This window comes from Morone saxatilis, unplaced genomic scaffold (genome assembly GCF_004916995.1).
Source record: "Morone saxatilis isolate NCDOM2014 unplaced genomic scaffold, NCSU_SB_2.0 Contig5, whole genome shotgun sequence".
NCBI lineage: Eukaryota > Metazoa > Chordata > Actinopteri > Moronidae > Morone > Morone saxatilis.
This window is the reverse complement of record NW_023340095.1, coordinates 16,559,091-16,582,174: the sequence shown is the minus strand read 5'-3', so window position 1 is coordinate 16,582,174 and position 23,084 is coordinate 16,559,091. Positions and strand designations below refer to the sequence as shown.

The 23,084-nt window shown below is 40.4% G+C and overlaps 2 protein-coding genes across 3 annotated transcripts in view; one reads left to right on the top strand and one right to left on the bottom strand.

The window, feature by feature from the left end:
* Window positions 1-4,119, top strand: part of rab20 (RAB20, member RAS oncogene family) — a 4,748-nt gene extending 629 nt beyond the window's left edge. Inside the window, exon 2 of the mRNA XM_035676010.1 lies at window positions 2,958-4,119. Within this exon, the coding sequence (XP_035531903.1) occupies window positions 2,958-3,559 (602 nt within the window). The 3' untranslated portion in view covers window positions 3,560-4,119. The remainder of the gene's footprint in view (window positions 1-2,957) is intronic.
* A 62-nt stretch (window positions 4,120-4,181) lies between these two features.
* Window positions 4,182-22,630, bottom strand: LOC118338713 (collagen alpha-2(IV) chain-like). Of its 2 annotated transcripts, XM_035676008.1 has the most exons (36): window positions 22,527-22,630; window positions 22,343-22,387; window positions 22,158-22,205; window positions 22,025-22,060; window positions 21,899-21,943; window positions 20,572-20,629; window positions 20,057-20,170; window positions 19,351-19,500; window positions 19,134-19,205; window positions 18,810-18,961; window positions 18,646-18,718; window positions 18,392-18,498; window positions 18,015-18,198; window positions 17,562-17,606; window positions 17,216-17,290; window positions 17,024-17,122; window positions 16,678-16,899; window positions 16,355-16,516; window positions 16,089-16,259; window positions 15,796-15,939; window positions 15,549-15,674; window positions 15,280-15,461; window positions 13,054-13,117; window positions 12,880-12,954; window positions 12,677-12,784; window positions 12,427-12,534; window positions 12,256-12,327; window positions 11,077-11,202; window positions 10,825-10,941; window positions 9,666-9,827; window positions 8,905-9,003; window positions 8,653-8,799; window positions 8,450-8,566; window positions 7,873-8,064; window positions 6,369-6,655; window positions 4,182-5,477 (listed from the first exon to the last, which is right to left on the bottom strand). In XM_035676008.1, the coding sequence occupies exons 3-36, from the start codon at window positions 22,176-22,178 to the stop codon at window positions 5,223-5,225; spliced, it is 4,167 nt and encodes a 1,388-aa protein (XP_035531901.1). In that variant the 5' UTR covers window positions 22,179-22,205; window positions 22,343-22,387; window positions 22,527-22,630; the 3' UTR covers window positions 4,182-5,222. The 2 variants fall into 2 exon arrangements, with proteins under 2 accessions (XP_035531901.1, XP_035531902.1); XM_035676009.1 differs by lacking the exon at window positions 17,562-17,606 and having other exon boundaries at window positions 5,223-5,477.
* Window positions 22,631-23,084: the final 454 nt, after the last annotated feature.

Sequence of the window (23,084 nt, the reverse complement as noted above, 5' to 3'; positions counted from 1 at the left end):
GTGTGTGTATATATGTGTATGTATTATTTAAAAAAACAATTAATAATTTGGTTTCTGTCAACTGCTCAGACAAGACATACATTTGTAATTTGTAATAAAAAATATGTAGAATAAAGTAAAAATTCCTTAACTGGAAAGTGATAGATTTATTATATATTAATATTATTTATTATTATATATGATTGTTTTTCTTTTAGTTGGTTGAGCTGTTAAAATAGACTAAAAACCATTCACCATGCAACCAGCTGCTTCATTAACAATCACCTTTATATTATTGTGACTGTAATACCTTTTTTAAAATATATATCGTGCTACATATAAGTCAGGTCTCTGTTTCCTGCTTGCTGAACATAAAGATGCAGATATAAAATCACTGTGTGCTTTATTATATTGCTCAATATTGGACTAATCTTACCTAATCAAAGCCATTGTCATCTGCACGTACAGAGTACTTTTAACATACTTTTGAAATCTCAAACAGCTGCCTGAGATAAAGTCTTCAGAAATAACATCCACTGCTTAAGTTTTGACTAAAAATAAGTTAATTTAACTACTTATTCTGTTTTTGTTTTTGTGTTTACTGTAGAAAGGGACTAAAAGAATAAATCATCAATTGGTTTAGATTGAATTTCTGTTGGATAACTAATTTGATTATTAACTAATTGTTTCAGCAGAACAGGAGACTATCATTTGGTAACACAAAGAGCAGTCTGTATTCTCTGTACCTGGTCACACCTTTTTGTAGTAAATGAAGTGTACTAGAAAATAAAAGCACAGATTCTACTAGTGAAACCCTCAGTGGTGAAGAAGAGCAGTCAATTGTGTAACTGGCGGTAGATCTTCAGTAACAATTAGATTTTGTCATTTATTTAGACAGGTTCCATGTAGCCAATTACACATCAGTAGTATAAAATCGAGAATACTTATTTATTATGCACAGAACCAGTCTGTAATTTACTGTAACATTGAATACACATACAAACTCGTGCTTTCTAGGACATATGTCCCTAATTAACCCCCCAAGGATCACAAGAGCCCCAATGACTTAACATTCATTTCCCTTTAAATAATCTTACGTGGCTCTGGCAATTTCCAGTTACTGCTGATAAATAAGTCCATTTGATTCCAGTATTGTGTAAACATGAATTACAGTCAACCCTCTTAGGCAAATACATACTTCACAAATGTAGTTAGTGTGCCACAGAGATAAGGAAAGGCCTGTCGTGTCACCACTAAGTTATTTCCTTTGTGTGTTCTCTAACTCCATGACCTCTGACAAGAGGCTGTTGCGTTCATTTTATTTAGTCATTGTGGTAAAGAAATGCTGTATCAGCGCTGAGTGATTTCAAGGCTACTGTTGCAAACCTATCAGCACAGACCATAAAGCTTTGGAAGAGTGGCAGTTCTAGGGGTTGTCCTAAACTCTGTCGGATGTTTGGCTCAGCACATTGAAAAAAGGGCTGTCTGCTGCTTGTTTTCCCACAGATAATGCCCCTTTCAGTTGGACGGTTGAGTTTCAAAGCCCCATGAAGGCGTTTAAGCTCCCTACCCTGTTCCTCTTAATAGTCCCATGACAGGGCTATGACAGGAAGACTTGACTCCGAATGCTTTAACCTGACTTTTCCAAGCTTGCATGCAATAGTACTTTCCAGAACCAGAAGGAGGGCGGACTCAGAGTATTTATTTTTTTGGTTTGTTTTTCACTTCAGCCGGTAGTGTGTAAAAAATAGAGACAATGACAGATCTTCTGATATTCTCATGTAATGCAGGAGATATTTGTGATTAATCAGAGCAAAAAATACAATCCAATTGAGTAGCATTATAACTGAAACAATCAGTTGATTAATTAGTTGATTGGAATTATATTTAAGTCCCTAAAGTTTTCAACAACAGGACATCCTGAACATCAAACTGGAACCAAATCCTCTGGTTGCTCTGTTTAGAGGAACGTTGCTCTGCCCACTCATGATTGACAGACATCATGTCCTGCTTAAAACCTGAGAAAATCACTTACTCACTTCAACATTCAAGTGGGAAATTACTGGAAACCCAGGGGCCTTAACTACGTTATACTACTATATATATACTTTAATTAATTTACCGCAAGCTTTGAGTGTGGCAGGCAGGTATCAGAATATATAGCTCGCTGGCAGTGACTGGGGAGGGATTCTTTTATTGTTAACATAAATATACAGTCTCTTTTTGTTCTGTTTTGTGTCATTGATGCATTGTTTACATGTCGGCATTAGTGCCAGCTGCTGTCATTTTATATCCATGCTTGTTATAGTCTGCAAATCTAAAAAAACAACAACTAAATTACAACCTTCCTGAAGGAAGGATTTATTGCAGGACTGTTGCATTAGACTGCATTAGTTATAGCTATCTGATAAATTAGTTACTGAGTGTGCTTTTGGATACAATTATAGCTAAAACAATTTGTCAATAAATCAATTTGTTTATTGACATTAACAAAACAGTTTTATTATTGAAATGATTGTTCCAGTTATATTTCAAGCAAAAACAGCAAAACGTTCTCTGGTTTCAGCTCCTTAAATGTGAGCATTCACTGTTTTTCTTCCATATATAATAGTCAACTCAATATCTTTGGGGTTTGGTGCGATAAAACAGGGAATTTGAAGATACGTACAAATCCACAGAACAATTTATCTGTTATTCGAGAACATAATCATAGCTAGGTGTACCTAATGGTATAATATAACCAAGAGATGCTGCCAGAGGCAAAGTATTCACACACAATGTGCCCTTTCAAGAATCCTGCATATTTCAGCAACAAAGGTTGTTTCTGTTTTCAAAGTGCACCTAACTTGCAGAACTACTCTGTTTCCTTCTGCAGTGCCGCTCATGCAGTTTGCTGTTTTAAGTCTGTTTTTGAACTGTTCTGTCTTTTAAAGTTTAGTGTTTAGTCAAGTTGAGTTGACCTGTCTGTGTCTCCTCAGGCCGTGAACAGTTCCACGGGTTGGGTTCAATGTACTGTCGAGGTGCAGCCGCTGTCATCCTCACGTACGACGTCACCAACTGGCAGAGCCTAGCAGAGCTGGAAGAACGCTTCCTGTCCCTGACTGATACTGCCAACCATGACTGCATTTACGCTGTAGTGGGCAACAAGGCTGATCTCACAGACCCTAATGCCCAGCTGTATCAGGACTCCAATGTGGCGCCTGAGGACCAAACTGAGTGTGAGGAGGAGAGGCCAGAACCACAGGTGCTGTCTGCTTGCCCCACACCCCCGGCCTCCCCTGCGTCCCTCTCTGGGTCGGTGCTGCACAAACAGGTCGCCCCTGAGGATGCAGTGGCTTTTTATGGGAGAATACTGCGCTACAAGGGCCTGGACGAGAAGAGCAGCCTGCCGGCAGAGAAGATGTGCTTCGAGACGAGTGCCAAGACAGGTTACAATGTGGACACTCTGTTTGAGGCGCTGTTTGATCTGGTGCTGCCTTCCATCCTGAGAAAGAGAAATGAGAACCAGGAGTCTCCTACAGTGGACCTGGAGGAGTGCAGGGGAGCCAGCAACAAGCGGGCCAGATCTTCTTGCTGCTAGGACCTGGAAGGTGGAGAGGCTGCTTCATGTAGAGACTTGTTTTTAACTATGGACAATCAACAGGTTGGTCTGCACACCAAATACATACTGTGATGGTACTACTTACCTGCCTTGACTGAGACCTAAAAACATCAATGACCTCTCTGTAAATCACTCACTCACACACTAACACAGACTCTTGATTCTGTGAAGACGGTCAGAAAAAGCAACTAGCGTTCAGTGTCCAGTGTCATTTGAAGTATTTCTTTTTGTATGGAAAGGAAACAAATGGGTGTTACGTTATCACGACTGAAACTGCACTTAGGCCATAAATGTGTCTGAAGACAAATAATACACATAAGAAGTCAATCACTGCTTTTTGTTTATGTTTTAGAAAGACGATGTCACAGATTTAACAGCACTAATTGTTAGGTGGTGGCATATTGCACTGTATATTTCATAAATCACACTTCTTTTGTTTTCCTTTATACTCTGTTACTAGCGTCGTTTATATTTTTACTGGCACATTTGAACCTGTTGAATTTTTAAGTACGCTGTCATAATAAAGATTTTTATTTTGCTGTTTGTCTCCTCTTTCAGTTTAAGATAAGCTCTTGAGGGTAAAATGACACAGTCACAAAAATAACAAACAACATTTAATCTTTACAATCCAATGAAATGATCATGTTATGAAAATTACCATTATATTACAATTAAATCAAATGTTGTCAGTACATTTCCGGTCTAATCAAACTGTTTATTTGCAAACAAATGTATGTAGATGAAGTTGAACATTTGACCTACTTTATAAACTGTGTAAAATACTCAAATCTAACCCAGGATCAGTGACCATAACAAAGATTTGCTACAGTGAGACCTTTGATCCAAGCTGTTTACATTCTGTCCTGTTGGCAATGTGGGGCAGATCAATAATTAGTAGATTTGTGAATAAAAATGAGTGTGACATGAGTAGCATTAGATAAGATATATATTTAAACTCTTAAGGACAGGGGGTCAAGTTCATTCAGCTGATATAAATACAAAAAGAATCAGTGCATTGTGTGAATGTATGGCGTATGAAAAGTAAGAAGCTGATTTTTTTTACAATAGTTGATAAATGCATAGAACAGATTGAAAAGACTTATAAAAATAGGTTTTGTAAGAGCAATGAAATACTGTCAATAGTATCAACCAACAATTGTTCAAGACATCTAATGACACATTCTTCAGTTGGCTGGGAAGCAGTGTTAGTGGCTTTATGGTGGGCTGTATACCCTAAACAATAAAAACATCTAGATAAACTGAAGCAGTGCATACACACGGGCGTCTTTGGTTCAGCTGTAGTAGACGGTCTCTGATCATTAATGTGTCATAGTAGCTGAGGTAATAAGTTAAACAGTAAGCACCAATCCACATTTAACACAAAAATACTTGTTTTCCCATAATGCTGTTGACCTCATTATGGGGCTTCTCCTGTTTTATCTACAGTGGGACATTTCACTCTAAAAGCTCATGGCGTCGCATAGTCATTGCATATCTGAGCTCTGTGGCTCGGGGAGACCGCTTCCCATTTACATCAATCTAAATCAGTATTTCAGATCCCCTTTTGTGTGGTTTAGTACGTGGATAGAGATACGATGCTAGATCACTGCCAATGGAACAGCTTCTTTGTTACTGTAGTCTTTCACAAGTTCTTCATGCAGACCTGGCAGCGGCTGATGCGCGACAGGAGCTGGCCTGCTTTGAGTGTCTCTGATGCCGGGTCAGGGTGGAACGACTGATCTATGGAGGTTAGCCAGAAGCTGTGCTTGTTAGCAAAGTAGTGGCATGTGCCTTTGGCCCCGTTACACTCAATGAACGGTGTTGTGCGGAAGTCCTCCAGGCAGGAGCCAGGCGATGACAAGGACTGACCTCCGCCTTCATTCCCTGCTGCTGTATGCTGTGGAGACAAAGGTGAGAGGAGGAGAAAATGAGGCAGGTGTGAAGTCAAATGTACACTAAAGTATTTGTATAAGTACAAAACCAACAATGAATTAGTCTACTGACAAGTATCGCCTCAGTAGCCACAGCCTGACCTTACTTATTCATTTCCCATTAAAAACACATCAGTGAGTTATATTGTTGTACTATGTGACGTGTTTCTTACATTGAAAATGAGTACTGTAGTTAACTTTGAATAATACATCCTCCTCCTGCCATAAATACTCACTAGCTGCAGCTGAAAATAATTCCCAACAAATACATTATTTACTCCTGTTTGGAAATGTCTGCTAAAAATCACAGAGCGACCAAGTAGGATCAATGCTTCCAAAAGAAAACTAAATCCTGTATGATGATGGCAAAAGTGCCAATCCCCTTGTAACAAGAGGCAATTATGTTTCAACCCTTCCATAAAGTTATTAGGGGAAAAAAATATGGACCTAGTATAGGTCAAGCTTTAAAAATGCCGGAACCACTTCCCACACTGCAACTTGAGAATTCCTTTTCATGAGACCCTCCCTGTCTGGTAAACACCCACATCTCCACATTCCCAGTTTGTAATGCAGGCTGTCTGTTATAAATCTGTAGTCTACCATCCAAGATTTTTTCCCAATGCTCCTCCAAAGCCACAGAATTCATTATAGAACTGTTCTGGACTGAGGATTAATACTGCCCCTTAGTATTAGTTAGTTACCATTTAATGATAACAGACATTAGCACTAACACTATAATTAGTATGTTTTGTAATGGTGGTTGTATCAAGGTCTCACAATTAACAGTGAAATGATGAAGATGCATCCTGATATTTTAATTTTACACATATTTGTCTGGAAGGAGGACCAGAACCCACCATGAGATAGGAGTAGCCGATCCACAGGCTGCGCCAGCCCGCGGGACACTGTGGGATGGTGATGTCCTGGCTGTGGACTGCGATGGCCACTGATGGAGCTTCGCATACTGAGCAGCGACTGATATACGGTTTGATGTCTTCCTCTTCCACAGGCATCATAGGCAGAGGAGCAGTCGTTGACAACCAGTAGGACTTATCATTTCTGCTGGCGTAGTAACAGATGTCTCCAGGATTGCAGTATAGGAAGGGCATGGTGCTGAACCGCGGGAGGCAGGAGCCAGCCAAACCTAAACAGGACAAACAACCAAATCATAATTAATGCAAAGAATAAATTACATTATAAAAGGTTGGATTCTAGTCCAAGATCTTAATATGGATTTGAATGCAATGGAGAACCTAACATTGCTTTAAAGTGGACCTAGTGGCCACTGTGACTGTATCACAGCTGACAGCTATGGGATAATGGTAAATGCTGTATAAAATGTAGTGTAACAGTAGCGCAAGTAGATAAGAAAAATAAAGTCAAAGTGATTCAATCACATGTTTTATCCAACAACCAGCCAGTTTACCACCACGAGCTACTAGATCATATTAGACCAAGGAAAGCTGTAGCAGCAAACCCTGTATTTAACTTCGCCAATTCAACCTTCAATTTCTAATTGAAGGAATCTGTTATTTCTTTATCAAAAGTTATATAATCTTGTTGGATAGGTGGTAAAAATGTATTGTAAAAAAGTATTTTATCCTCTGGAAATTAGTTCAAGCTATGTGCGGTGTAAAATGTTTCACTGTGGCTAAATCAGTACTGAGATGAGAGTGGGGATGAATTTTTGCCTGATTCATTTTCTGGCTTTAGAGTTTCTCATATTTAGTGAAAGATGGTCAAATTTAATGAGGAATTCTCTCTCCAGCTATATTCTGCCTCTTATGTATAGTTCATTAATTTAGAGACACAATCCTCTTACATTGATTCTAAGTCAATATAAGTCAGTGTTAAATGCAGGCTTGAACTCAATTGAATTAGATGTTGTGGATGGGAGCACAAGCTTGTGGGAAGGAATATATCACAACTGAGATAGTACTGCCTTAATGCACAAGAGATGGCTGCGAGATAATTTAATGAAATACAAGTCTGTCCTCTTCTGTAGTCAATAAAGCCTATTCTCCCTCTCCTTTTTAGCCCTATCATGCCAATGTAGCTCTACTCGAAATGTGAAATTAGGACACTTGCTGGTTTAAACGCCCCCAAATCAAACTCAAGCCCGACCTCTATGGAATGTCTTCTGGTTCATTGGATCACAATGTCAGCAATTTAATGTGGGAATGTTCGCCTGACCATCAATGCGTTCAGACACGACTGTACTGTAACAACCTCACACTGGCAGACCTCCAAGGTAATCTATTATGAAAATCCATGTAACAAAATTATACCCTACAGAATACACAAATGTCCCTAAGAACATTAACATACTGTAGAACAATTTTATAGTTCACACTGACTTACCCAGATCCTGGTTGTGGGCCTTTTCCTGGCCCTCAAAGTACAGCAGACTGTAGCCGTCCCACAGTTTAGACATGCCCACAGGACACATCGGGGTCTGTTCTGCCTGACTGTGTTTTACCAGCAAGTAACCCACGCTGACGCTGCGGCCAGGCATACCAGGTAACCCAGGGATACCAGGGGTGCCACGGTGACCTATCGAGGGATGAGAAGTTGAGAACTATGTACATACACATACTGTATACACTCGATATAACACTGTAAACTTTACTAATACCAATATATCTGAATTTAGGATACCTTCATTCATATGGCCTAATGCTTTCTTAACTCCCCTCAAGCCCTGACACCATCTCTGCTAACATAATTACATAATAATACAAATAGACCTCTAGTCCCCAGCTCAGTACTAATCATTTTCAGATCAATGCTTATTCATTCACTAAACCGACTTTCACAAAAAATAACAATCAAAAACCTCTTGGTAACTGGTTCCTTGCTTAAATCTCTACCTACTTTAAATCCTTTAATCCAGTCTTATTAACCTAATCCTAACACTGCCACACGGCGTCAGACGCACCTTCCATGCCTTGCAGACCGGGGTGACCCATTTGTCCATTATTTCCACGAAATCCAGGTGTCCCTGGGGTACCACCAATCCCAGGCATGCCCTTCTGCCCAATGGGCCCCATGAAACCTGTACAGTAAGAGGATACACATTGTTACACATGTTGCTGAGCTGGACATTTCTCCAACAACAAATGCATTATTAGAATAACTAACCTGTATCCCCAGGCGGGCCCTGTGGCCCTGGTACCCCTTTGTTCCCGTTTGGTCCTTGGATACCCTGCGGTCCTGGAGGGCCCCTCTCCCCTGGAATTTTGACGGGAATTGGAGGAGAACCCTGGTTGCCTGGGAATCCACGAACACCTGCCGCACGGGAAGATAGCGTAATGATGAAGACAAAAAAACACAAAAGCATATATCTGGCAACTAGTACACAGTCGGTACAATTTGCCAAAGTGCAAAATTTACCTGGGAGTCCAGTATCTCCTTTTGGACCACTTGGCCCTCTTTCCCCCCTTTCTCCAGTCGCACCAGGAAATCCCATCAAACCTTGCTCTCCTTTCACTCCTGTAAGAAAAAAATAGCATATATATATATGTATAAGACCGTACACAGAATGTAGCTGGTGATCATATTATCAGACTGTATGGGCCTGCAGACAGGTGCATTCAGGGGATTTTCAGGCCCGGACACATTTGCTGAATGCCAGCAAAGTAGCAGAAATCAGTAGAAGATGAAATCAAAATGATTAATTCACTAAATGGATACAATTATGTGTATCATGTCCTGTATGTCCTGCACTAAGACCTCACCTTGGCAAGAACCTAGTAAGGTGTGTTGTAATCGCAGCAATGATAAAAAACATTAACATTAACTGAGTGACCGAACTGCCAGTAACAGGTCTGTGTTAAAATGTCTGCAGCAATAAGTGATATATTCTTATTAAGTATTATAAGAGTATATTGTAATATTGCTCCCAAATAATGTATCTGAAGAGACCAAATCACAATATATTTTGTATTGATTATTTGTTCCAATTGTAAATAATCATATCACATATTGTTCAAAATGACCTTGAAGTATGACATCCATGACCTGACACAACATTGAAAGTTTATCTCACCTTGAGACCTACTATTGCACAAATGTGACAGGTGGTACTGCAGTAATTTGAACATAAGCTACCATTAAAGGCTTATTCTTGAAACAAATCAATACTTCATGCTTACCTTTCTTCCCAGAAACTCCATTTGGTCCCCTGTATCCAAATGCACCTTGATCTCCTTTGAATCCTTTCCAACCAGGGTGACCAGGAAACCCATTTATTCCTGGTACACCCTTTTCTCCAGGGGGAGCATCCACACCAGGAAATCCGTTGACTCCAGGGGAACCTGAGAGACAGATCATTTATGGTTAATCCATATAGTTAGTACAAACAGTGAACAAGGATTCCTCAGCATCCAAACAAGCCTCAAGAAACACTTCTGTCAGAGTTAGTGCATCAATCTGCTACAAAGATGATCAAATCTGACCCCTCATAATTAAATGAACTGTCATTACTCTCACCTACTCTATTACTACTACAGTCACTGTCCGTTATATTAATATATAGTTACAATTGATAGTATTTAGACTACTACAGCTAGCTACTGATGCCACTGTCACAACTACAGCCATTACTGCTATGAGTAATAAGATATCAGGATGATCAATAAACACACACATTAAAAATGTGTAGGTGTGTCCTGGTGGTTTAGTTAGGATATGATGCATATAACCATAATGTTTGATTTCAGCATGTTATAACCTTTTTCCAATCTTTTAAAATATAGAAAAAACTATATCTAGTGAAACATTCTTTAAATATCCAGGGAAGTATCACTAAGGCAACCTTATTTCAGACTTGAGTTGAAACTCTTACTGGTCAGAAAACAATACATGATAAGTTATGAGATATAAGCCGAAGTCACTACCTATTTACTATACAGGGCGCTGCATTTACTGTGCACCATTTTATTTGAGTGTCCGAATTCTGTGTGCACATTTATTCACTATTTACTGTCTATGGCATTTACACTACTTTTTGCTAACAATCCCACAATGTAATGTGCCTCATTTTATAGATTTGAAAATTATAGTGGTGACTCAACCGACTCACCAGCTGTCACTGATGACAAATAATGACAATAAGTAAGTGCTGAAATCTCAATTTACTGCTTACTGTTAAGTGTCCATTGTTGTGTATAGCAAGCTGTGAATACGTTAACAAAGGAGTGATTTGACAGCCACAGGGTAAACAGTGTACTCATTAATACGAGACAAGGGGAGTGAGATATGGCATTGTTTATTTTAGCAATGGCTTTCTTTGATCAAACTCTATCTTCCCACCTTGGTACCCTTTAGGTCCTTTAAAGCCAGGATCTCCACTGGGTCCTGGTCTATCTGAGGTCGCACTTGGTCCTTCGGGGCCGCGGAATCCTGGAGGTCCAGGATGACCATGGTCACCTGAACAAGTGAAACATGCTTAAGATGTTTAAACCACATTATAGGATGCACATTATCCGTCACTGTGCATTGTTTTATTGAGAGCTCAGCAAGTTTCTAAGATGGCCTCATTAATGCAGAAGAGTATTGGCTAACCTAGAGGTCCTTGGAAGCCTTTCAAACCCGCTGTGCCTGGAACACCTGGTTGATTGTTGGGGTCTCCGTCCTCTCCCTTCTCTCCTTTGGGCCCAGGTTCCCCAGCTTGTCCAGTGACATCCAGACCTGATAAAGAATATGAACATGTGTCTTTACATTACAGATAAACTGAAACATGGTTTCTACTCCACAAACACAAGGCGTAGTAAAGATTTAGAAATATACCTTGAGTGACTTCACCCATTTTACCAAACAGCTGAGTCACAGCTGTAAAGCCCCTGAAAGCATGACTTAAGTATTTATCTAACACTAAATATACATGACTAAATAAGCAACAAGAAAGTTAAAAAACAATGTATTATTTCTTAAGAGTTGACAGTTTACATTTGATTGACAGTGACCAAACAACCCACCAACTCTCATCAGATTCCAATTCAAATGTTGCTAAACTCTGATTGGTGCAGCTAAGTGTGTGATGTCACATTTTCTAACTAAGCTCCACCCATTTCAAACCAGAGAATGGTTTGAAGTATAGATCTAACTTGTAGTAACTCTCACAAATTGTTACTCTAACTAATTGTTGCCTTTAAGCTGTAAGTATATGTATAAGTATACATGTATATATGTAAGTATACTAATATTCATTCTTTACATTGTAAAGTGCTCCCCATGCCATTGTAAAGTCATCTACAAACCTAAAGGAGGTCACAGGTCACAGCCTGTGCCTCTTCCTGGTCATTTTGGCTTCCTTTCTCTCTTCCTCTCTGGCTGACTAGACAAGAGCAGCTGATAAGGTTGAACACCGAGCACCCAATATATTGTAGTTCCACTTTGTTACAGGAGACCAAGGTTGAGAGATAAATCTAACAGACAGAACTTAACTATACTTGTGTCATTCAGTGTGACTTGATAGTAACCAATAGTATGCTTACACGTGTGTACAGGGATAAGATATGGGAAGATTCTCTAGGGAATACGGTCTCGGTTACTGTATATATCCCTCATCCAAGGACAGCCTTCAGAATTGGGTTGGTAATGCTAATCTTATTGTCCCTGACCGAGCCTCAATAAATTCTGCTGTGTAAGTCATCAAGGTTTCCTGAAACCTTCTGCGAGTACGAGTTATCACATCACAAAAGGTACACAGAGACACTGAATTCTTTAAATGTGGCTGAATACCTGCGTTTCCTGGGAGTCCCTTATGTCCCTTCAGTCCATGTAATCCGTAAAGACCCTTCGAGCCAGGAAAACCTGCACACATTTGCATAGATTAAATGGAGGAATGTGGTGGACAACAGCGTATGAGGTTTAATGATAAAGAAAAAGAGGGCACAGGTTTGATCATGTTACCTCTGTTTCCAGGGAAGCCAGGAAAGCCTGGTTGTCCTGTTTTTCCAGGAATTCCAGGAAAGCCTTTTTGACCTTGGTTACCAGGAGTTCCCTGCTGCCCTCCTGAGCCTGCAGAAAACAAACATGGTGTTTGTAAGAGTCAGAGCAGTTGCCATGTAATTCTTCTACAATATCTAGTATAACAGTTAAAATAAAATTACATACTTTAAGTGGACAGTGTGTAATAAGGGAGTGGATGGGAGTCTCTTACCTGGGGATCCCAATATTCCCGGATCACCTGATTCTCCCCTTTTTCCTTCGATGCCATCAAAACCAGGTGTACCCCTGTCCCCAGTTTGTCCAAATAATCCTTTCTCGCCTGTAAAGAGGGTATCAAACATTTCATATCAATCAAGAATAAACCTTTAATTGTTAGAGAGAAGTAATAAAAGCTGTATGAACTACAGTTGGTACCTGGTCCTCCTGGAAAACCATCCTCTCCTCTCAATCCGGTAGCTCCTGGAAGGTCTATACGAGTGCCATTCTCGCCTGTGATAGTATTAAAAATGTATTTGTTAGAATATTTTCATCACACTCACTTTATAAATAACATCCCCATCTGTCTTCACTTTTAATTAGAGGTTGTACCTTTGCCTCCTTTCTTTCCTTTGTCTCCTGATGCGCCATAGGCCCCAGGGCTTCCTTTAAGTCCCTGAAAAGAGCAATTAACAAAAATTAGAGTGTATCACATAAGCGTGGGATGTTGCAATGTATTATATAGGTATATACTGTATGTATGTATATATATATACACGGTTTTATAACTAGTAAAATGACACAAATTGCATGGTGGCAGAGTGCAGGAATTGGAATTAGAAGACTTAAGAGTACTCCATGAACTGAATATAGTGAAGCCAAAACATCTCGATCGCCCCCTGGTTGCAGTACAGTTCATAAAGTACACGTCATATACATTTTTCCCAAAGATGATTTCTGTCATTTTCTGTAGTTCGTATCACAATGATGTATGTTCAAGTGTTTATTTTACTGATAAGTTTGGTTTTAATTAATTATTTAATGCTATAAAAAGGCGGGTTCACGTCATGATTGACAAGTGAGCCCTGCTTTGAATTTAGTCAGCGGGATCTCAATCACTGCTGGCTCCAAATGACGTCTGATCCAGAATATTCTGACTTCATGTTTGCGCACTGGGAGGAAGTGGAGATGCATCTTCTATCTTTATACACAGTCTATGGGGTACTCCAGTAATGTAGTATAGCACTTTATAACTTAACTTAAGTAGAAGGACAAATTACAAAAACAATGGTCACATTGAAGTGGTTGAGATATCCTTTTAGCCTGGACCACTGGATCCTGCATTTTCCATATTGCAACCAAGTGACAACATGCGTGGCTGGCAAATGGAAGTACTTAATGGAAAGACTTGTGGTTGGCTACAGAATTGAGTAAATATCCAAATGGTTCCATATTAAGATGCCCAACTTGAGGATAAGCCAGGAGCCGGTGGAGTCAGGACTGCCAAGAAAGCAATTCTTCAGAAACCAATGGGTGACGTCACAGAAACGATGTCCCTTTATTATTATACAGTCTATGTTTGCAACTTGATAGCATATTTGATATAGCAGACTTTCACTGCTTTCAAACTGACACCCCCAGTTTGTAATTTAGGTTTTCTTTAAAAAAAATTTAACCTGCAATAACACATTTTTTGGCCACTTGGAGGCAGCGAAAACAAACTGCAAACACAAAACTGATAACACTGGTCACCTATTAAAGGGACAATGTGTAGTATTTTAAGTATTTTATTTGCTAAAATCAATGTCTTCCAAAATGTTGTCTATTGGTGTAAAATTCCTCTGCCAATGATCTGACTATCTGTAGCGACGAATTTCTTATCTGTATAGTACTTGACGGGAGCAGGTGAGGCTTCCTGTCGTTCCGCATTTTGAAAAACTACAATGCCGAGAGTGATCGCACTAGCTAATGTCTAGCTTAAAACGCTTTTTCGTTCAGGCAGCGTCACGTGATGAAATCAGCTATAAGGAGAAGGAGATCAGTGAGAGGGTTGCAATGGAGCCTCGGCACTTTGAGTCTGCACTGCATTTATTATAATGGAGGATCATACTTATGCGAGCACAAGGACAAGGAATTATGTCGGGAGAAGCGAAAGGGATTAAAAAAGGCAACGTGGACTGGCAGTATTCAGAAACGAGGGTCAAATGGGGTAACTTTTCCAGGTGGAGAGTAATGAAGGAAGACGCTGAAGTTTGCTTGCTTTCTCATTGAAGGTAAGTAATGTTCAACGGTCTAAATTAAAGGTTTTTTTTTTGCTTTGGTGTGTAAGTCCCTAATGAGTTCAATGCAGTTTTGTTTGTTTGAAATAACGCCTCATCACCCGAAAGAAATTCCGATGAGTGGTATTGAGACATGTTGTATAGCTTTTGGTAATAATGGCTACTGTAGTTGCAATACACTTTGAAACGCAGCGAGGCGCTAGAGAGCACTATTTGTTTGAATGCAAAATACAATTTCACCGCTAGATGGGAGAAATTCCTACACAATGTACTTTTAAATTGATGTTGCAAACATGTAAGCAGAAAACTGCCTATTTACACATCCAACATATACAAAGCAACATTAGTATCCATGTGAAGTTATGTGTCTGGCCACTTTTTAAAGCTCTGTTTTGGTCTCTGCTAACTAGCTGGAAACAACGGTATGAGAGTGGTCATAGTGAAGCAAAACAGTACAGCTGTGGGTCGTAAAGCTGAAACAATGTCTGTGTTGAGTGGAGGGAAACTGAAGAGTCAGGTAATAATTCTCACTACGAACAACAAGTATGGTTTTGCTCACCTTGTTGCCAGACATTCCCTCAAAACCAGTAATTCCTCGATTTCCAGTTAAGCCTGGCATTCCTTTAATCCCTGGCAGCCCTTGTGCACCTGGGTCTCCGTGGTAACCTTTCACATTGCTGGGGTCTCCAGGAAGACCATGAGTTCCCTCGTAGCCGGGTATACCAGGTAAACCCTTAGTACCTGTGAAAAAGAGTAGGATGTGAGGAAGTGAAGCCTGAGAGGACAGAAGAAGGACAAAGTGAATGATTTCAGATTGTGGCTGCATACCTCTCGGCCCGGTGAAACCTGGATTTCCTGGATCTCCAATGTCTCCCTTGGCTCCCTTCATGTCAACAATCATCTGCGGAGGGATGTAAGGCTTAGTCCCAGGCGGGCCGTCCAAACCACGTTCACCTGGCAGACAATCATGGTTATAAGAGAGTGGCAAGTTATGTGGTAGAGTTTATATTGGTAGTCTCAACAGAACACAGCACACATAACACCCACTTTATAACAGGTTGCAGGATTGTCTCACCTTTCTCTCCACTGTGACCCTTCACTCCTTTTGGACCGACATAGCCTAGCACTCCAGGTTCTCCTGTCAGTCCATTAAAGCCCTTTACCCCTGGATCACCCCTGATTCCCTTGAAACCTGACATACCGGGAGACCCTTTGTATCCTGGGAAAGAGAGGGACCATCAGAAGCTTTTCTGGCCAAAACTGCTTGACTATAGCACAAATTACCTAGATCTTATCTTATTTGCTGTTTAATTTTACTCTATACTCTTTAAGGATTTGATTATCAAAGTAAATATCACAGGAACAAACCTTTCATTCCTGAAAATCCTGGGCGACCATCTGTACCAGGCTGTCCTGGCTCACCTTTTGTGCCATACTCTCCAATGGCACCATCAGCACCGTATGTTCCTGGGATGCCTTTTAATCCTATTGGACCTGGAGGGCCCGGGTCTCCTTCAGTTCCCCTCTCTCCAGTGAATCCTGGTGAGCAGGATGACGGGCCAAAAGGAAAAACTTGTCAGACATTAACAAAGACATTTCTAAGAGGCAGCGTGTCGGTGTGTTGTTTGTCTAACCTGACTGTCCAGTAGCACCACGTGACCCAGGTGGACCTGCTTTCCCAGGATCACCAGGGTAGCCATATTTGCCTGCCGGCCCAGGCCTCCCTTCCTCCCCCTGCAGGCCTAAAGGGCCACTCTCACCCTTGAAGCCGATCATACCAGGCATGCCGCCCATTCCTGGAGGAAGGGATAATAAAAAAAATGAGAAAATAGGTCTTGAAACTTTATTATTTCAAATGACCCCACTTATGCTAAAGAGTAAAGCAGCACAGCAAAGCAAGACTAAATAACAGGTAGGATAAATCAACTGTTTAAGTATAAGTAAGTAGCAGGCTTACCCGGATAGCCAGGCTCTCCTGAATCACCAGCCTGGCCTTTATTGCCTTGATGCCCAGGCAGACCCGGGTCACCAGGGGATCCTGCAGATGCTCCGAAGATCTCTCCGTGAACACCCTTCTCACCTTGTGCCCCGTAACGGCCAGGCACCCCTGGCAATCCAGGGATTCCTACTGAACCTTTCCTACCAGGAATTCCCAAGTCTCCACGTTGACCGGCAAAACCTGTATTTGAATTAATAATTAATTAATAAAAGAAAATTATCTTGACTACCGACTCAATTCAAAGATCAGATGGGATTAATCCAATCTGACTATTGCCCAATAAGTTTGTCATGTCACGTCTTACCTGGTGGTCCAGTGCGGCCACCTATGCCTTGATTTCCTGTTTCTCCTTTCTCTCCCAGTGCTCCAAGTGGACCCTGTAGTCCTTCTTGGCCTGGAGGACCTGTTGGTTCACAAATTATAAATAGACATCAAAAATGACTCAACAACGGGTATCCTGCAGGCAGCATTCAGCACTAGTTTCTTGTTGCATTACCTGGGGAACCCGGCGATCCGCTGGCTCCTGGAAGTCCAGGCAAACCTGGAGGTCCTGGAATAGCATCGCAAGGACCTGAGAAAACAAATACCACAGTCTTTAGGGCAACGTCATGGTTGTATGTAAAACTGTTCATGTGGAAATGACTATTTTGGTGATTTTTGTCTGCTGCCCAGCGTGGATTGTTTATCAGAACATGACTTTATCATTACATTAGCTGGTATCTCAGTTCACTAAATCTCAGACTGTAAATCATCATGCACACAAGTCAAATAATCCAGAAGCAAAGCACAACAGAGTTGTTATGAAGGGAGCAATAATGGGAAAACGTTGTTATACCAGCTACCTGTTACATCCCACTGTCCTCCAAGTCCTGTTGTACTACAGCCTCCTTTCAGTTGCAAATGAAAGACAATGAAAAAGAGGCATTCGGAACAAGAGTTATTCAAAAGCACAAGCATTATCTCAAACAAGCTTTGCTGCAGCTGTTTTGAGGGATGCAACTTGTGCATCAAGGTGACAACAGGAGGCGAAGAAAGAAAAGTACATAAAATGGAAAAATATACTTGTCATGCTTTTTTTCTCCTTTTTAATCACAAGCCATTAATACTCATTCACATTTCACTGCTTTGCATTTAATTACAAGACAGTGTTTCAAGAGAGGCAAGGTAAAATTAAATACTTAGTAGAGTGAAAACAGGTAAAATCGCTGTAAACAGATAAAGCCTTAAAGGAGAAATATGGAACACCATATTGCGGATGAATAAAGTGGGAATGGAGGCAGTCAGCTGCCCCTCACCTGGGCTGCCAGGTGTTCCTGGAATTCCATGATAGCCTGCAAGGCCGTCGTCACCGGGTAAACCGCGTTGGCCTTTGATGCCCTTAATGTCTTCACCCGGTTCTCCCATTAGCCCGGGTGCACCAGGTCGACCAGGCAGTCCTGGGAAACCTTTGTCTCCACGTTCTCCATTGGCATCTTCTCCCTGTTGACATCAACCAGCACAATTGTTATACTGTGTATACTTGGAAAATAATTTTTCATGAGGGGAAATGAACAAAAAGGAAAGAGATAATGTCAGTTTAGATGAACCCCTAATGCACACATTAAGTCTCTGAACAGTATATGATGAGTATGTATAATATGAAACTCATTATGGAGATAACTGGTCGACTCACTGGAAGACCTCGGGTCCCAGGAAAACCAGGCAAACCATCTCGGCCTGGAGCACCCAGAACTCCCGACTCGCCATTTTGCCCAGGATCCCCTGGGTCTCCAGAATATCCTGTAGTGATCATACACACACATGCATAGACATATACATAAAATCATGTATTAATACACACATACAATCCAACACAGACACACACAGCAGAAGTCATTGCATGTTTTGGGACATCTGAAATGAGGTGAAATAACAGGCACACTGCACCTTTCTGTGTAGCCACATGTGTGTCCCCTTTTTGACCTTTTGGGCCTTGCAAACCACTGAGTCCACTGGGTCCCTGCAAGACAACGCAGAAGAGTATGACGAAACATAAAAGGGCCTAAAATGAACAAAAAGAAATCAAGATGATATGACTTGAATATTCTTACAGGGAATCCGTCCTCTCCTCTGGGACCTGGGTCTCCTACATCACCCTCCTGACCAAACTCTCCGGTCATTCCAGGATCACCACGGTCACCAGCAGGGCCAGGTGGCCCCGGTATAGAGTTTACAGAGGTGCATTCACATTTCCCATGATCACCTAAATGCATAAACCATTGCACCCACAGGTCAGCAAAACACTCTGTTACTTAGTATATTAATTGACTACACAGGGCAAATTAAATGGAGGAGTAAGTACAGAGAACTGTTATTAACCAGTAATCCATCATGATGTCAATAACCCCCTAGTGTGAACAGTATGACTGCAGCACCTTTCATTCCTTTAAAGCCTGCATTGCCGGGCCTTCCTCTCCCGCCGGGAGGCCCCTTGAAGAACTCAGACCCTGGAGACATACAGAAATTCAATAAAGATACAGACATTCAACAACTCATAAACAAGAAAACAAAGGAAGATCAAATATTTAAAACCTCAGTCTAAAAGTATTCCATCAAATGCAAACTCACTCACTCACTCACTCACTCACTCACATGTTCCTTTCTGTCCTGGAGGGCCCCTGATCCCTGGGCGCCCACTGATGCCTGGGGGTCCTGCACTGACAGCAGGGCGTCCTGGTTCCCCTTGTTGGCCCTTCTCTCCTGCTTCCCCCTTTATACCAAATGGCCCAAAGAAATCCCACACTGACAGACATAAAAGGAAATTAAAAGGACATTTTAATTTTTGGCATCTGGCTAAAACCTGTGACTGTCTTGTGAAAGTAGCCGAAATGTTTTGTAAAAAATGTATTTTGTCAACAAAAATGGTTGAAAATATTTTAATGTTATCTTATTTTGTATTTATTGCAATTCATACTCCTTTTATAAAGTTACAAACGGAAAAAAAAGAGTAATTGAAGTTTGTGTATAAGAATCTAGAAAGAACCTTATGTACCACCTGTTATGAACAAGGTAGCTAGGACTGGATTGTGTGATCTGTAGTTGACTTCAGGCTAATCTACACTATCATGAGACCACTGATCCCCCTCTGCAAACACACACAGATTTATGTGCAGAGTTGTATTAATTATTAAATTATTAATTAGTCATCCTGAAGAGGGATCCTTAATCTGTTTGGTGATTTTGTGATAAAACTGATCTAGTCTAATATACCAGTCCTTTACTTTTATATTGATAATGTCCACATGACATCTATTTGAGTCTGTGGATGAATGTCGTTGTATAGCTTCAGTTTACAGACCTTGTTGCTGTGAGTCAGATGCGGGGCGTCCTGGGGGTCCGGGGAGGCCTTGGTCTCCAACTGGGCCCCTCTCGCCTTGTGGACCGTCCTCACCAGGAAGACCGGTAGGACCAGCTTATCAAGCATAATTAAAAGAAACAATTATTAAAGGGTTACTTCAAGTAGCAGACACCTGATGCTCATACATCACTGACTCTGCCTGTAACTGCTTTAATCCATTGTTACGTAGCTCTCCAACAGATTATATATGAAGAGTTTGAATTGTTGTATCCTCATTTACATAATAATTGTGAGTTCTGTTTAATGAGAAGCTCTGTTGTTCCTGAGATTCATGTGCTATGTAGAACAACTGAGTTTTGCTCATCTTCTGTAATGTCATAAATTTCCCTGTTTCACTTCACGTCAGCAACATTTGTCAGAGTGTATGTTACCACTTGTCAGGCAGCGGGTTTTATTATCAAACACTTCTCTTTCCTACAGGCCATCTGACAGTCATCTGGTATTAATCAACATACCCCCTGAAGACCAAGGCCATCCTGATGAAATCAGTTCTCCCGCGTCACCTCTGACTCCCTGAAACACAGTAATATCATGCTGTCAGTATTCAGTGGCTGGACTTTCACTTGTCATTTTAACATGGGTCATGAGTATAAAGATCAGATGAGACTGGATGGGATCACACCGGATGTGCACACATTTCTTGAAAATCATTGTGACACATATCCTGCTGTTGTTATCTGTATCTGTTGTATCATATATTGTCTTCCGTTTTTAATCTGGTTTCTATCCCTATGTCATCTCTTACAGCTCTGTTGCCAAAATTCTGAAGTAGCATAACATTAACTATGTTAATTTCTGAATTACTAACAAAATTAAAGTCCACTTGTACAGTCCATTCAGGATTTTTTCTAGTGTCTGTAAACGAGTTTGAACTTGACCGGTCAGCTGTTCTCTGACTCTGGGCCTCCACTAGCTACTCCATTAGCTTATTAGCAGAGAAGACACAAAATGTCTAACCTGTAGGTATGAAGAGGAAAGGACTGGAACAAGTGGTCTTAAAGCTGTTAAAATCATCTTGTTCCAAACTGTCTGAAGCTATATAATGTTTACACTGAGTGAAATACTCAAACCAACCATGCTTATTTTTATTTTATACATATTTCTACAAAATTCAGCCTGATATATTCAGTGTTTTTGGAAACTTTGTGATCTCCTGCATCTTGCAATGAATCCTGGTCTGACATCAAACTGATAATCAGTGATGGAGGAAGTATTCAGATGGTTAAATTGGCAAAAATAGTAATACTGCAATATAAAAGTATTTCATTCTAGGTAAAAATCCTGCACTGCAAGTGTCACATAAGTATTATTAGCTAAAGGTACTTAATGTATCAAGAGTAAACTACTTTTAATTAAGAAAAACATATAATCAGAATCAAAATTAGGTTTATTGCCAAGTAAGTTTTTGTATACACAAGGAATTTGCCCTGTGCGATTGGTGCAGTAACATAGACAAATAAAAAATAAAGATAAAAATATACAAATATATAAAAAGGAGGACAATGTGTAAAATATAACCATAATTTAGATAAATTAATAAAGAGCTGTACAGTTTGCAGGAATGTGAGAAATATTGTAGAACGAGCTAATTTTACTGTTGTTTCTATAACACTGCATCATAGTTTATTAGCTCATTATATGTTTTGTAACTAGTAACTATGGCTTTACATAAGTTCCTCTTAAATTGTAGTGGAGTAGACATGTAATGTACTTAGTTACATTCCACTACTTTAATAGGGGGTTAGATGCATAATCAGTGATCACAATCATGTGCATTCTCACCTTAGGACCTTGCCTTCCCTTTGGTCCTGGATCGCCAGGATCCCCCTAAAAGAGAGTCGTCATCATTAAGTTAAAAAATGAGATTTAATGTGATAATACAATAATGATCTCATCTTACAAACATACCCTCAATCCAGGTCTCCCATCTGCACCAGGTGCACCCTAGAACCGCATCCAAAACAACAGCAATCATATGGACTGAACACAAGGACAGAGGGCAGTTTTTGGCTGAAATGTGCAGTGATGTGCCCATGCTTACCCGTGATCCAGGGAATCCCATCACACCAGTTTCTCCTTTGTTGTCGGCCTGAAATAAACCAAACAAAAGAAAAGATAAGCGAAGGAAATGATGAAATGATGAGGTGTGAATGTAAATATAAATCTGTGTATATGTATGTATAGATGTGAGGAAATGTGTATGATCGTATGTATGATGATACATACCGGATCTCCTCTTTCTCCTTTCAGACCTTTTGGTCCAGTAGGTCCCTATGATAATGACAGAGGAGGATATTATTGGCACCTGTCAGTGTCCCTACACTCCTATTTATATCCCATATTTTAGAGACCATCTTTAAAGGCTATTATGGCAGGTTAATGATAAAAGATGTTTCGCTGATGTACTGACCGAGGGTCCGGAGACGGGCTCAGTAAATGGATGAGTAGAGTTTCCTGCCTCTCCTGGCGGTCCAATGTCCCCCTGTAGTGTAAGTCAGAAGTGCAACAGTCAGCTCAGAGTGAAACAAATCATCATCAAATCCTTTATTGTAGGAAAAATACAAATACCACAGTTCCAACATACTCTATTACAAGTCCTGCTATAAAAATCTAACTTAGGTAAAAGTACAGAGCAAATTGTACTTAAAGTATCAAAGTAAAAGTGCTTTTGCCACCACGACCGACATATATGACATTACTAGATTGTTATTACTGAAGCAGAACCACTGTTATTCTACTCGAGGTGAAGCTAGTTTTAACTATTCTATTTACAGCTAACTAGCTTAGTCTACTGGTTCCCAACCTCGGGCCCGGGACCCAAAGGGTCACACTTCTATTATTGTTATTACAAGTTATTATTGTTATTATTATTTTTTCTATGCATCTCTGTCTCTGTCTGTCTGTCTGTCTGTCTCTCTCTCTCTCTCTCTCTCTCTCTCTCTCTCTCTCTCTCTCAGTGTCTCTCTCT